Source organism: Gadus morhua, chromosome 18, assembly GCF_902167405.1.
Source record: "Gadus morhua chromosome 18, gadMor3.0, whole genome shotgun sequence".
Classification (NCBI taxonomy): domain Eukaryota; kingdom Metazoa; phylum Chordata; class Actinopteri; order Gadiformes; family Gadidae; genus Gadus; species Gadus morhua.
In genome coordinates, this window is record NC_044065.1 from 8612948 (window position 1) to 8628679 (window position 15732).

The 15732-nt window shown below is 47.6% G+C and overlaps 1 protein-coding gene across 1 annotated transcript in view; it reads right to left on the minus strand.

The window, feature by feature from the left end:
• Positions 1-276: 276 nt before the first annotated feature.
• The window catches only part of LOC115531539 (double C2-like domain-containing protein alpha), a 16955-nt gene continuing 1499 nt past the window's right edge, over positions 277-15732 (minus strand). The window contains exons 2-11 of the mRNA XM_030340885.1: positions 11175-11530; positions 10390-10469; positions 9639-9713; positions 9402-9511; positions 6967-7093; positions 5752-5811; positions 4109-4308; positions 2461-2542; positions 1843-1939; positions 277-1323 (exon numbers count right to left, since the gene is read on the minus strand). Of these exons, the coding sequence (XP_030196745.1) occupies positions 1187-1323; positions 1843-1939; positions 2461-2542; positions 4109-4308; positions 5752-5811; positions 6967-7093; positions 9402-9511; positions 9639-9713; positions 10390-10469; positions 11175-11523 (1317 nt within the window). The 5' untranslated portion in view covers positions 11524-11530 and the 3' untranslated portion in view covers positions 277-1186. The remainder of the gene's footprint in view (positions 1324-1842; positions 1940-2460; positions 2543-4108; positions 4309-5751; positions 5812-6966; positions 7094-9401; positions 9512-9638; positions 9714-10389; positions 10470-11174; positions 11531-15732) is intronic.

Consider the following 15732-nt stretch of genomic DNA (forward strand, 5'->3'; position numbering starts at 1 on the left):
TTTAAATAGACTTTTACTTTGTTTGTGTATGTATTAGTTTGGTTCTTGAACATGGTATCTGTTCGTCCTGCCGACAGCCTACCTCAGATATACACTGGTGACCGTCTTATGGGTGGCCGTTTCAAACGTGCGCCTTTGGTTTGGGTGAGACACAGCAGTGAGGTGTCGTGTCTGCTAGGTGGCGCCACAGTCTCTGTTTTCCGCCGACAGTCGTTTTATCTGCACCATTCAAGTCTTTTCAGAATACACCTCAAGTAAATCAATTAAAACACAGTATATTTCAGGAACATATTTTTCATTGAAAACGTATCATGCACATCAGAGGTTAAGTAGACAAACAAACACAAGTATACACAACAGTAATTATTTGCATATGAACAACTATGTTCTGTTTGACCAAACAGAAAAATAAAATAAGTAAAAGAAACGTCGAACCCAAAGGGATAGGCACAGTGCCGATTCGATTTGCCCAATTTAGATAAAAAAAATCTACAATTTATTGAAAATCCCACCAAGTACCTTTCACAATCTCAAAAGGTTGAGGATAATACAGCTATTTAAAATTAGAGACGTACCAATTCAGAGTTCTGTTGGTCTATATTGCTCTCTGGACATTCTTTAGAACATGCACACAAACCACAAACATCACAGCATCTGCAGGCCTGAACGAAACCGACGATCGAACGTGATGGAGCGCATGTTGAGTGAGGCCTGCGGAACCAATCAACCAATTAACGAAGACACCAATCCCCTCGCGGGGATAATGAGGAGCAATCATATCTTCCAAGACACAGCCGCGCTCCCAGACGAACGTACACATGTTTCCGTGACAGATAATTAGTTGACGTTTTTGCTCCTCTACGGATGCACACACTGGTTCACATGCTCATGCGTTCCTTTTGAGAACAGATTACCGTTTATAATGCATTCTTTATAGATTAACTCTCCCCACGAACCGCCCGTGTGTTTTCAGCTCTTTGAAGAGAGATTGAACCTCAAAACAGCCCCACCCCCTGTTGGTGGCTCACTTTTTGATTTAGTTTCGGACTTTACAACTGTTTGATCCATCCTTCTGAGACGGTTACCATGGATACAGGGTTTGTTTAAAACCCGAACAAAACATGGAGCACGGATGACGTGAGTGACATCATGTCACAGGCCCAACGCTAGGCAGGGATTGGCTGATCTAGTCCTGCAGTGTGGATCCCGGTAGCTGATTGGTCAGTGTGTGCCAGCGCTCCACCTTGGTGCCCTTGTTCTTCAGACAGTCCACCCAATGCTGAAGGCTGTCCCCCTGTGAGTGACACCCGAGGGACACGCCCCCTAGAGGCACAGCAGACAGACGCAGACATACACGCAAAAGAACACACACACACACACACACACACACACACACACACACACACACACACCTTATAAAAAAACGTTCTAAACCTTCATACACCTTTATAAGATCTTGATAGCCCTTTACACAACTTTATGAACACTTTCTAACAGTTAATTGCCCCTGATAATATATATAAACCCTTTTAAACAGTTTATAAACCTATACAAACCTTTATTAACAGTTTGTGAACCTTTGTAAAAAGTTAATAAACGGTTTAATGCTTATAAACCTTGAAAAAACGTTCATAATGCAGATGTCTGTTGTATCTGGTCTAGCCTGGTCTGGTCTGATATGTTTCTGGTCTGGTTCTGGTTCTTGTCCTGTCTAGTCTGATCCCGGTCTAGTCTCGCCAATAGTCTTGTCTGATCTGTTCTGATCCTGTTATGGTCTGTTCCAGTATGATCTGGTTCTGGTCTAGACTAGGTTCTGGTACGGGACTGTTCTGATGAGCTCACCTATGAAGTCATTGGACTTTCCGAGGTCGTAGTCCCACACTGTGACCTCTAGGGTCTTAGAGGTTAAATCACTGAAGGAGATCTCATAGAAAAACTCCTGAGAGAGAAAAAGACATAAACATGGAGAGCGTTCATTATTAATGAATGTATTGCAACATTCAAATGGTCTGTCACTACATGTTCTGCATTTGCTTTCCAATAAAACATTGAACTGAACTGAGAGTGTGAGAGAGAGAGAGAGAGAGAGAGAGAGAGAGAGAGAGAGAGAGAGAGAGAGAGAGAGAGAGAGAGAGAGAGAGAGAGAGAGAGAGAGAGAGGTATACATTATGACAGTAACCATGGAAATCAGTCTTGCATTGACAGAACTTCTTCACGATTTATGACACATTGGAGGCTTTTAATGATGACGCACACACCTTTTGTCTACAAGCAATCTCTGTACAGCTTTATCCCACAAAGCACACAAGACCTTGAAGGTACAGACAGATAGATGGATAGACAGGCAGAGATGCACTCAACCGATAGGTAGACAGACAGACTGACAGACAGACAGACAGACAGACTGACGGACAGAGAGAGTCAGACAGAGAGACGGACATAAAGACATACAGACCGAACCTCATTAAATTCAGGGTTCAGGGTCTTCTTGATGACAGATGTTTTGTGTTTGGATTTCTTCTGCAGGTCTGGTTTCAGGTACCTGGAATAAAACAACCTGTCTCTTCATCTCCATCTTTTCACCATGGAAACATACATCTCTGGCCCTTCAAGATGGTAACACACAGCCTGTCTCATCATCATGGAAACATACATGTCTATCTCTTCACCATGGAAACATACATCTCTGGCTCTTCACCATGGAAACACACAACCTACTCATCACCATGGAAACACAATCTCGGGCTCTTCACCATGGAAACACACAATCTGTCATCACCATGGAAACACATCTCTGGCTCTTCACCATGGTGGCACACTACCTGTGTCATCACCATGAAAACACACATCTCTGGCTCTTCACCATGGAAGCACACATCTCTGGCTCTTCACCATGGAAACACACAACCTGTCTCATCACCATGGAAACACATCTCTGGCTCTTCACCATGTTAACACAATACCTGTCTCATCACTATGGAAACACACATCTCTGTCTCTGCACCATGGAAACACCTGTCCATCAACCTAGAAATGACTCCTTTCTGTTTTAACCTGTGTTGGTTGGGGTACAAACCACAATGTCCATCGTCCACCTGACCTAATCTCTAGCTTTTCGTTATCTGAATTCCCATCAAGTCTTTTGATTGCACCATCTGATCAATTATATGGTCAATATAGTGAAATACAGAATCTAGTACATAGACATTAGATGTGATTATATGGGTGTGTGTTCATTCTTGTCTGTGCATGCGTAAATTGTGTATGTGTCAGTGTGGGTGCTTGTGTATGTGCAAGTGTGCGTGTATGTGTGTCCTTGCATCTCCATTACCTCTGCTCTGTACTGACCATTAAGCCCCAAGCATGACCTTCAACCTCTAAGTGTAATAACATACAGTACTTCCTGTCTGTTGAGTCAGCACTCTGAAATTGCTTCAAACACCCCCGCAGCAAAGCTAAACTTAGCTTAGTGTTAGCCCGGTGTTAGCATCACCCTGGGTCTCATCCATAGCAACCAATAAGTTAAGATCCAACTTATATGGGGGACTGAGAATGAGTTTGTGTGTGTATGTGTGTGTGTGTGTGTGTGTGTGTGTGTGTGTGTGTGTGTGTGTGTGTGTGTGTGTGTGTGTGTGTGTGTGTGTGTGTGTGTGTGTGTGTGTTTGTGGCCGTGCTTTATTGCGAACACGCTTGTGTATCTGTGTGTGTGTGTGTGTGTGTGTGTGTGTGTGTGTGTGTTTTTTCGTGTGTGTGTCCTTGCGCTCATGTGTTATGTGCGTGTGTGTATGTGTGTGTGTGTGTGTGTGTGTGTGTGTGTGTGTGTGTGTGTGTGTGAGTGTGTGTGTGAGTGCGTTTCAGGCATTAATGCGTCATTGTTGTGTGTGTGCATGCATGCGTGCAGGCAAACGTGTTTGTTTCAGTTCGTTTAGACATTCATTCTTGTGGGTATGTGTGTGTCTGTAATTGTGTGTGTGTGTGTGTGTGTGTGTGTGTGTGTGTCTGTAATTGTGTGTGTGTGTGTGTGTGTGTGTGTGTGTGTGTGTGTGTGTGTGTGTGTGTGCGTGTGTGTGTGTGTGTGTTTGTGTGTGTGTGTGTGTGTGTGTCATACGTCTTAACGTAGGGGTCAGAGAACCCGTTTACGTCCATCGCCGCCAGATGGGCGCACCGCTTGACCCCCACGCTCAGCCCCCCCTTCACCCGCTCCTTGGGCTGCTGCTCTGCGTCGCCCCCACTGGCCGGCGGGAGGAACTGCAGACAGAGCAGCAGGCGGCCTCGCTCCTCCAGGCTTCTCTGCTGGTCATTCTCCCACTGGGAGAGAGACATAGAGAGAAAGGAGAGAGGGAGACAGAGAGAGAGAGAGAGAGAGAGAGAGAGAGAGAGAGAGAGAGAGAGAGAGAGAGAGAGAGAGAGAGAGAGAGAGAGAGAGAGAGAGAGAGAGAGAGAGAGAGAGAGAGAGAGAGAGAGAGAGAGAGAGAGAGAGAGAGGGAGGGAGAGAGAGAGAGAGAGAGAGAGATTATTTATGGGCGACAGTGTTGATGGGCAAGAGAAAGATAGGTTGAGAGAGATGGGGAGAGGGAGACAGAAGGAAAAATACACAGACACTTTAAACCTTTAAACCACTTTAAACCACTTTCACAGACATTTTAAACCTTTTTAATCCAATCCATCCATTCATCTCTATCTTATTTTCTTCTGCTTATGTTTTTTTTTTATTGTTTCCAATGTTCTTTCCTGTTGTCCTCTTTATGCTATTGGTTTGGCAATATTGTTACCACTAACTTTCATGCCAATAAAGCCTTTTGGATTTGTTGACACAATATGTCTCTCTCTCTTTTCACGGCTTTTAAAGCAGCCCGCTATCTGTTGAATTATTATGCCACTGCTGCTGGGTTTAGGAGGAGAGGGGGGGGGGAGAGAGGAGAGGGGGGAGGAAATAGGAGAGGAGAGGAGCGAGTAGAGGAGAGGAGGGGACGAGAGGAGAGGAGGGGACTAGAGGAGAGGAGGAGAAGAGAGGAGAGGAAAGGAGGGGAAGAAAGGAGAGAGTATAGGAGAGGAGGGGGAGAGAGAGGAGAGGAGGGGACGAGTGGAGGGGGAGAGAGGAAAGGAAGGGACAGAGAGGAGAGGGAGAAAGGAGATAGGAGAGGAGAGGAGAGGAGAGGAGAGGAGAGGAGAGGAGAGGAGAGGAGAGGAGAGGAGAGGAGAGGAGAGGAGTCTGAATAAGGAGAGGAGAGAACAAATGAGAGAGGGAGATAGGAGAGGAGTGAAGAAGAAATAAGGAGGGGAGAGGGGGAGGGAGGGGAGAGGGGGAGGGAGGGGAGAGGGGGAGGGAGGGGAGGAGGGGGAGGGAGGGGAGAGGGGGAGGGAGGGGAGGAGGGGGAGGGAGGGGAGGAGGGCTTGAAAGGCGAGGGAGTAAAGTGGATTTAAGGGTTAGCAGAGAGGAGTGGGTGAGTCAGCCGCCCTTCCTCCTCCTTCTCAATTGCCTCTTTATTTTATTTGTATTTTTAGGCGGATTAAGAAACATAATCTCATCTGCTACATGATTAGAACGACATGAGCCAACACTTGGCCCTGCGTGGTGAATGCTATCTCTGTTTGATGATGATGATGATGATGATGATGATGATGATGATGATGATGATGATGATGATGATGATGACATGAGCTGGAGTATAGAACGACAGAGAGAGAGACAGGCAGGCAGGCAGACAGACAGACAGAGAGGCACACAGACAGAAGGACTGAAAGACTCACCTCTCTCAGATATAAAGAGATTCCTCTTAAGGCGGAACTCATCGCTGTGGGAGAGGGAAGCTGAGAGAGAGACAGAGAGACCGAGAAGGAGAGAAAGAGGGACATTGGAAAGATAGAGAGAGAGAGAAAAAAATTAACAGAGGATTAGTCTGTTTAAAACCCCACATAACCTCAGCCTCAAACACACAAACACGTGTACACACATACACACACACACACACACACACACACACACAGTGTTCTTGCTTTTATGTTTTAATCAATTTCCTCTAGTGAAGACCCTACCGTCCCACCCCATCTCTCTCTTTCCCTCTCTATTGGTCCCTAAGGCCACGTCCACATTCTCAATATCGCAAATCTGCATTAGCGATAAATGTTCTCCAGCCATAGCGTTCTATCCACACTAAAACAGCATTTCCCCCGTTAAAAACGTATCCTTGAAGATTGACATCAGCCTGCTGTCCGGATCGCTGCACAATAATTTCGTCAGCCAATAATAACCCCCAGTTTTCGCCATATCACGGTACTGGTTGAAATGTCAAAACGTGACCTTCCCAGACCTGAACGGTGGCTGGGTTTTGTAAAGGAAATATACTCCATGGGAACACTGACTTATTATCTGAAGGACTGAAGCAGGCACCCATGAACAACAATGCAGGGGGAAATGGACTGCGTCCAGGAGAAAAGATGGGGCAGTGCTCTCAGCCGCTCTGAAACACAACCCCCTCTTCCCCTTTCATTTTAGTTCCATGTTTGTTTAATTTATGACGTGTTTTTGTGGATTTTGACCTGAAAGCAAACCTCCGTTTCCACAGCAACACAACACACACAACATGTCTGGGGTTTGTTGAAGTGTGGACAGAACACCAAGAACACGTCTGGACTCTCCCTCCCTCGTCTCGCTCTCGATTCAATTCAGAAGAAGGAAGGAAATGTAACCAGTGTCTATGAGTATTTTTCTTTCAGTCTCTCTCTCTTCCCATCTTTTTCTTGCCCATCATCTCTGTCGCCCATAAGTCTCTCTCTGTCGCCCATTAATATCTCTCTGTCGTCCATTAATATCTTTCTCTCTCTCCCCCTCCCTCCCCCTCTCTCTCTCTCTCTCTCTCTCTCTCTCTCTCTCTCTCTCTCTCTCTCTCTCTCTCTCTCTCTCTCTCTCTCTCTCTCTCTCTCTCTCTCTCTCTCCCTGTGTGTGTCGGGGTCTCTCTCTCTTACTGGAGGAGGGTGTTCGAGGCAGAGTTTGAAATGTTTGTTGAGGTCGGGCTTGACACGCCGCAGTGCCACGCGGGACTCCCCGATGAACTCATTATGAGTGAGGCGGTCCTCGTCACACACCGACACCCTGGGGGGAGAGCAACGTTAATTCAATGTTTTATGTAAATCAGGAAAAATCCCTCACATTCCACATACTCTTCATTCACTCGGATCATCCAATGAACCCTTAAACCAATACTAACCCTAAACCCTGATACTAACCCTAACACAAAACCCTTAACCCTTACATCAAACCCTAACAATGAACCCTTAAACCAATACTAACCCTAAACCCTGATACTAACCCTAACACAAAACCCTTAACCCTTACATCAAACCCTAACACTGAACCCTTAAACCAATACTAACCCTAAACCCTGATACTAACCCTAACACAAAACCCTTATACTAATTCTAACCATAACATCAAACCCTAATCCTAAAACCGATCCCTTAAACCAATACTAACACTACAGCCTAATCTAACCCTAACAAAAAACCATTATACTAATACTAACCCTAACATCAAACCCTAACACCGAACCCTTAAACCAATACTAACACTAAATCCTAATACTAATCGTTATCCTAACACCAAACCCAGATTCCAACCCTTACACCTACCCCTGATTCCAACCCTAACACCAAACCCTAGCCCTTATACCAAATACTTATACTAACCCTGACCCCCCAAACTCTAATAATAATCTTCCCCTAACACTAGGCTCTAACACCAAACCTTAATACCCATCCCTAACACTCTAGTTCAATGAACACAGCCACAGGCTTCAGGCGCCTACATTATGTTCAGTGTAACAACTTGCACAGGGCAGAGACCAGACCCTGTGGCAATGCATTACACATCAGAATTGAAACCAATTCGACCCCATTTTGGGCATCCTTTTTATTTATAACAAACTAACCCTAACCTTTACCTGAACCCTACATTTGATCTTCACCATATTAAATCTCAAAGCAGGTATTCGATTTATTTTGCTACATTATATGAGTGCCCAGGGGATGACTTTGTTAACTAGGAATTAACCAGAGTAATGGTTCTCGTAGTGTAACCCCCTGACTTCGTACTCCAAATTAAAAGTTAATTAATCAAACTTTGTTTCCAGGCCACGCCCCTCCAGGAATAGTCTGACCCTGTAGCCCTCCTCCGACCCCCCCATACAGTTGCTATGGTGACAGCTGTCCCCATCACGACCCATACACACCCAGTGAACACACACACACACACACACACACACATACATTAATGCACACACACACACATAAACACACACATACACACACATACATTAATACCCACAAACAAACACATGCACGCTCCCCGACACCCACGCAGCGTCACCACCAACAGGCCTTGCAGCGCACCCCATGCTGACCTCAATCTGTCACAGAGAGTGAGAGTAAGAGAGAGAGGAGAGAGAGAGCGGATGTCCTCGCTGAGATAAAGGGAGAGATGAAAGAATGTCGAGATCATAGAGCGGAATAGTAAAGAGGAGGAGAGGAGGGCAGGAAGAGGGGAGGGGGTACAGGAGAGAGGAGGAGAGATGGACCGAGGGGAGGAGAGGAGGTGGGAGGAGAGGAGAGACAGACTGAGGAGAGCAGAGCAGAGACAAGGGAAGGAGTGAGGAGGAGAGGAGTTGGCAAGAGAGGGGAGACGGAGTGAGGAAAGAAGGGTAGTGAGAAGAGGAAAGTAGGGAAGAAGAGGAGAGAAGGAGAGGAGGGGGGAAGAGAGGAGTGAAATAGGGAGGAGTCGAGAGGAGAGAGGAGGGAGGAGGAGAGGAGGGAGAGGAGAGAGAGGAGAAGAGGAAGAGAGGGGAGGAGGAGGAGGAAGAGGAGTGAGGCATGGTGAAGTGGCAGGGGGTAGAGGTTAGATCAATGAGAGTGAGGGAAGATGACAAGATGAAGGGATAGAGGCTAGCTAGTAAATTGATGAAATGAGTGACAGACAGCTGGAGACAGAGGTAAAGAGCAAGAGAGCAAGAGAGAGAGAGAGAGAGCGAGTGAGAGAGCGAGAGAGAGAGAGAGAGAGAGAGAGAGAGAGAGAGAGAGAGAGAGAGAGAGAGAGAGAGAGAGAGAGAGAGAGAGATTGCATCCTGTAGTGTAGTGAATCTCACGTTTAGATAGGGGCTAAAGAGGTTTCTAATAAAACCTGACACTGCCTCAGGTCTCTCCCTGGTCCTCCACTAAGCAGATCTGTATTAATATTACATTTATTTAATATGAGCTCAGACAGTTCACAACCAGGGATGTGTTGAGCATCGAACTGGATTAACTGGTGTGTTTAGACTAGGCGTCGGAACCAGATGAACTGGTGTGTTGAGAATAGCAACTAGATGAAATGCTCCATGTTTTAAACGTGGAAAACGACCGGGACTGACCTGAGTGTCTTGCGGTACATGTCTTCCTCTGTGATTCCACAGTAGGTCAGAGTTTCGTTCCACACCGGATTCAGTGTGTTGCGGACGATCTTGGTCTTCAGCTTGTTGGCCTACAGGGAGAGGAGTATGTTGAAGGCAGACATGATAGTGGTGTGGGATGTAGAGTACAGATGTAAAGTATATATATCTAGTACAGATGAGTATAAATATCTAGAACAGATGAGAGAAGTCGCCCACCTTGCAGGCTCCAGGGAGCAGGTGGAGTTTCACGTAGGGATCAGCCAGACCGTTAAAATCCATGGGCTTCAACCCCTGGTAGAGAGAGAGCGAGAGAGAGAGAGAGAGAGAGAGAGAGAGAGAGAGAGAGAGAGAGAGAGAGAGAGAGAGAGAGAGAGAGAGAGAGAGAGAGAGAGAAAGAATATTGTACTGACTGTCACAAGTAAACAACGACCAGAGAAAGTTATCTAAGAGCTACAGCTTTTGCTTTTCACTTTTAATCAGCATATCTAGAGGAACGCTACATAACCTGCAAGGAGTGTCTATGTGCGGTGTATGGTTGTGTCTGTTTATGTTTGTGTGTTTGTGTGTGTGTCTGTGTGTGCGAGCGTGTGCTTTTGTGTGTGTTCATCTTTATATGCATGTGTGTATTTTAAATATGCATAACAGCATCTTTGTGTGAGACTGTGCATGACTGTGCATGAGTCATCCGTGTGTGTGAGCTTGTGTGTGTGTGTGTGTGTGTGTGTGTGTGTGTGTGTGTGTGTGCGTGTGTGTGTGTGTGCGTGTGTGTGTGCTGTGTGCGTTCGTGCGTGTGTGTGTGTGTGTGTGTGTGTGTGTGTGTGTGTGTGTGTGTGTGTGTGTGTGTGTGTGTGTGTGTGTGTGTGTGTGTGCGTGCGTGCGTGCGTGCGTGCGAGTGTGTGTGCGTGTGTGCGTGTGCGTGAGTGTGTGTGTGTGTGTCTGTGTGTGTGTGTGTGTGTGTGCGTGTTACCTTGGCTCTGAGCATAGTGCAGTGTAAGGAGCTGGTTGCTCTCTCATACAGCAGGTCAAACTCCAGAGTTCCCAACGAGGCTGCAACAAAAGACGTCATCATGATGTCATTCAACGTCCTGTCACTTCCTGTCTCTCTCTCTCTTAGTCTAGAACCTGTGTATCGCTATGAGGTGAGGTCAACGCTATATGACCTGTCTGTCTCTCTGTGGTGAGGTACACACTATAAGACCTGTCTGTCTCTCTGTGATGAGGTAAACGTTATAAGACCTGTCTGTCTCTCTGTGATGAGGTAAACACTATAAGACCTGTCTGTCTCTCTGTGGTGAGGTTTATAGTGAATTACCTGTGTGTCTCTCTATGGAGTGGTCAACACAATATGACCTGTCTGTCTGTCTGTGGTGAGGTCAACACTGTATGACCTGTCTGTCTCTCTGTTCTCTGGTCAACCCTGTATGACCTGTCAGTCTCTCTGTGCTTAGGTCAATGCTATATTAACTTCTGTCTCTCTGCTCTGAGGTCAAAACTGTATGACCGGTCTGCCTCTCTGTTCTCTGGTCAACACTGTATGACCTGTCTGTCTCTCTGTTCAACACTGTATGACCTGTCTGTCTCTCTGTTCAACACTGTATGACCTGTCTGTCTCTCTGTTCTCTGGTCAACGCTGTATGACCTGTCTGTATCTCTGTGGTGAGGTTAACACTGTATGACCTGTCTGTCTCTCTGTGGTGAGGTCAACCCTGTATGACCTGTCTGTCTCTCTGTGGCGACCTGTCTGTCTCTTACTGCTGTCATCGCTGTCCCCGCTGTCGATCTCCACCGAGGTGTCCATGCTGTTCATGGCCGACAGGGAGGCTCCGCCCCCCCACGTCCCCCCCGGTAACAGCAGGCCCTTCGCCCCGCCCACTCTCTCCTCCGCGGCCCCGACCACGGGGCTGAGGCTGCCGGGGCTGGTCGCCGCGGGGACCACGGCGGAGCGGGTGGGGGAGAGGGGCTCGGAGACGGAGGAGGTGGGGGAGAGGCGCGGGAAGTAGGCGGAGATCTGCCGGATGGGCCGGATGGGCCCCGGACACACGTCGATGGCCATGTGCTCCTGGATGGACACGGCCAAGCTCTTCCCCTTCCGCACCGTCATAGTGCTGCTGCCGTGGCAACGCACCCACCACAACAACGTCCACACAACAACACCACGAGCAATTAACTCAACACAAACACAAGGAGGTCAACACAACAGCACGACACAAGATTAACACAACGACCTCAACAAGATCTGGTTCTGTACGTTTGGTTGCATGGCTGTTTTTAGTTTTTCCAGCTGTTTGTGTGTTTGTCTCGCTGTTCGTGTGCGTGTTAATGCGGCTCTTTGTGTGTGTGGGTCTTTCTGGCTGTTTGTATATGTGTTTTCTGTCTCATGCAGCACTCGGTCCCTCCCTAATTGCTCTCTTGTTATTTGTGTTTTTTTAAGCACACATTTATTCTGTAGGATTTAGAAATGTGCGCCTGAGATGAACACATTAGAATAATCACCCAGAACCGAGCAGGCTGAAATTAAAGTGTGTAGGAGAGGACTCTGGTGGAGCGTGTCGATTGTGTTGGACTGTGCTGGAGAAGGAGTTTTATCGCAGTGTGTAGATGGCGTGTGTTGGAGTGTGTTTGAGAAGGAGTGTGTCGGAGTGTGTAGAAGAAGGAGTGTGTTGGACTGTGTTGGAGAAGGAGTGCGTTGGAATGTGCAGGAAGACAAGTAGGTTAGAGTGTGTATAAGGAGTGTGTTGGAGTGTGTAGAAGGAGTGTGTTGGAGTGTGTAGAAGGAGTGTGTTGGAGTGTGTAGAAGGAGTGTGTGGGAATGGTAGAAGGAGTGTGTTGGAGTGTGTAGACGGAGCATGTCGAAGTGTGTATAAGTAGTGTGTTGGAGTGTGTAGAAGGAGTGTGTTGGAGTGTGTAGGAGAAGGAGTGAGGCATGTGTAGGAAGCCGAGTAGGTTACAGTGTGTAGAGTGTGTGTGCATAAGGAGTGGTTTAAAGTGTGCTGGAGAGGGAGTTTGTTGGAGAGGAAGTACATAGGAGAGGGATTGTGTTGAGTGTGTTGGAGTGTGTAGAGGGAATCTGTTGGCGTGTTTTTAAGAGAAAGTGTGTTGGAGAAGGAGTGTGTTGGAGTGTGTAGGAGAAGGAGTGTGTTGGAGTGTGTTGTATCGAGGAAGTGCTGTAGAGGGAGTGCGTAGGAGCAGATGCAGATTGTTCTGTAGAGGGAGTGTATGGGATTGTTCTGCAGTGTTTGAGTGTTCTCTGGAGGGAGTGTGTTGGAGTGTGTGGTAGAGGGAGTGTGTTGGAGTGTGTTGGAGTGTGTGGTAGAGGGAGTGTGTTGGAGTGTGTGGTAGAGGGAGTGTGTTGGAGTGTGCGGTAGAGGGAGTGTGTTGGAGTGTGTTGGAGTGTGTGGTAGAGGGAGTGTGTTGGAGTGTGTGGTAGAGGGAGTGTGCGGTAGAGGGAGTGTGTTGGAGTGTGCGGTAGAGGGAGTGTGTTGGAGTGTGTTGGAGTGTGCGGTAGAGGGAGTGTGTTGGAGTGTGTGGTAGAGGGAGTGTGCGATAGAGGGAGTGTGTTGGAGTGTGCGATAGAGGGAGTGTGTTGGAGTGTGTGATAGAGGGAGTGTGTTGGAGTGTGTTGGAGTGTGCGGTAGAGGGAGTGTGTTGGAGTGTGCGGTAGAGGGAGTGTGTTGGAGTGTGCGGTAGAGGGAGTGTGTTGGAGTGTGTGGTAGAGGGAGAGTGTTGGAGTGTGCGGTAGAGGGAGTGTGTTGGAGTGTGTGGTAGAGGGAGTGTGTTGGAGTGTGTGGTAGAGGGAGTGTGTTGGAGTGTGTGGTAGAGGGAGTGTGTTGGAGTGTGCGGTAGAGGGAGTGTGTTGGAGTGTGTTGGAGTGTGTGGTAGAGGGAGTGTGCGGTAGAGGGAGTGTGTTGGAGTGTGTGGTAGAGGGAGTGTGTTGGAGTGTGCGGTAGAGGGAGTGTGTTGGAGTGTGCGGTAGAGGGAGTGTGTTGGAGTGTGTTGGAGTGTGTGGTAGAGGGAGTGTGCGGTAGAGGGAGTGTGTTGGAGTGTGCGGTAGAGGGAGTGTGTTGGAGTGTGCGGTAGAGGGAGTGTGTTGGAGTGTGTTGGAGTGTGTGGTAGAGGGAGTGTGCGGTAGAGGGAGTGTGTTGGAGTGTGTGGTAGAGGGAGTGTGTTGGAGTGTGCGGTAGAGGGAGTGTGTTGGAGTGTGCGGTAGAGGGAGTGTGTTGGAGTGTGCGGTAGAGGGAGTGTGTTGGAGTGTGCGGTAGAGGGAGTGTGTTGGAGTGTGCGGTAGAGGGAGTGTGTTGCAGCAGGAGTTTTTCCTGGCATCCGTGACAGACACATAATGACGGGGTTGCGATGTTCCGGGGCGTTCGGCTGGTTAGGTCAGCACACTGCGAGGTGGCCATGCAGTGCAGCGGGGGGGGGGGGGGGGGGGGGTGGGGGGGGTGGAGGGGGCGGAGGGGGGGAGGGGGGGGGGGGGGAGGGGGGGGGGGGGGGTCTCCTAAAATAAAACCAGAGGGGGGGCGGGTTGGCAACCGTGGAGGTCCCTGGTGCTGAGGAGACCAAAAACCTCTGCCTCCTCCAGACCAGCAGACAGAACTGCATAATAAATAAATGTTGATGAACGTGTTTATCGGGATCTTTAGGATATGGAAGGGGACGTTCCATTGCTTTCTTCCCTGGAAGCGTGATGTTTCCATTTGATGTTGGTGAATGTAGGAGCAACAGATAGGGTGATGGTGGTGGTAGTAGGGGTAACAGAGTGATGGTGGTGATAGTAGGGGTAACAGACAGAGTCATGGTGGTGATAGTAGGGGTAACAGAGTCATGGTGGTGATAGTAGGGGTAACAGAGTCATGGTGGTGATAGTAGGGGTATCTAGTTTCCCTGCAGTCATCGGCAGATCGTACTTCGAACATCAGTGGTAGATATTCATACCTGGCTCCAGTTTTTTTTCCGAACATTTACTAGTTGTTATTCTCCTGAAAGCTTGTGTCTAACCTTGGTTTCGTTCTGCCTATAGTTTTGAGGATCAAACACCCCCAGCCTGCCTGCTTCACTCCCTCCAGGCTGAAGCTCCCCACTCTCCAACCTGCCCCAGGCCTTACCCCTGGTCCGCTCCAAATAAAAACGTTCATTACTCTAACTCTCTGTTTTCTGCTCTCGGGTCCAGCAGCTATCGAACCCTAACATGTATTATAGATTATGATGATGATGATAACGGCAGTGATATTAGTGATGACGATGTTACTGATGATGATGATGGTGGCAGTGATCATAGTAATGATTGTGGTGGTGATGATGATGATGGCAGTGATAATAGTGATGGTTGTGAGGGTGATGATGACGGCGGTGATAATATAAATACTTGCAGGCTAATTGGGGTGGTGATGATGATGATGGCGGTGATGTTAATGATGACGTTGGAAGCGATGGCCGTGGTCACAGATGTCCTCTGTTGAGGACATCTGTGGAGCCTGCTACACTCGGAGGACAAGCCAACGGAACCAAACCCACAACCTATTCTGAGCATGGTGTTCCCTGCCTGGCTATTGAATCAATCCACCCTAATCTGTCCTCATCTGGGTTCTGAGTCACATCCTTTGATGAGGGATTATAGGAAGGAGTAAACATCCAGCTCTGGTATCTCCGAGGCCTCCAGCCGTGAACACACTGCTGTCCTGAAAGAGCAAGAGAATGCCAACTTTACATGCCCTTCAGTCATGCAGTGACTCGTTACATAACCACATACCATAATATGTATGGCTGTATGGTGGGCTTGAATCGCTCCGATGGAGACCGTGACATGCTAGGGTGGAGCCTCCGGTCAAGAGGTTCATTCTCTTAGAGGCTCTAGGACATTTGAACCTCCAGAAAACTAAACCTTCTAGTACATTCCTCTAGAAAATTAGAACCTCCAGAACACTAAACCTTCTTATACATTTTACCAGAGCATTAGAACCTCAAGAACACTAAACCTTCTAGTACATTCCTCTAGAACATTAGAACCTCCAGGACACTAGAACTTCTAGTACATTCCACTAGATCATGAGAACCTCCAGGACAATAAACCTTCTTTTACATTCCACTAGAACCTTGAGAACTTTAGAACATTTGAGCCCCCTGATCACATTACAATAGAAACTTCAGAACGTTAGAACCTTCATAACACAAAAACATTCTAGAACATTCTACTAAAACGTCTTGAACATTAAAACCCCAAAGTTGGACTAGTACCTTCAGAACAACAGCACCTCAAGAATATTCTACAACATAATCTGAAAGCAGAAACCTTGAGAATGTTCTACTAGGATCT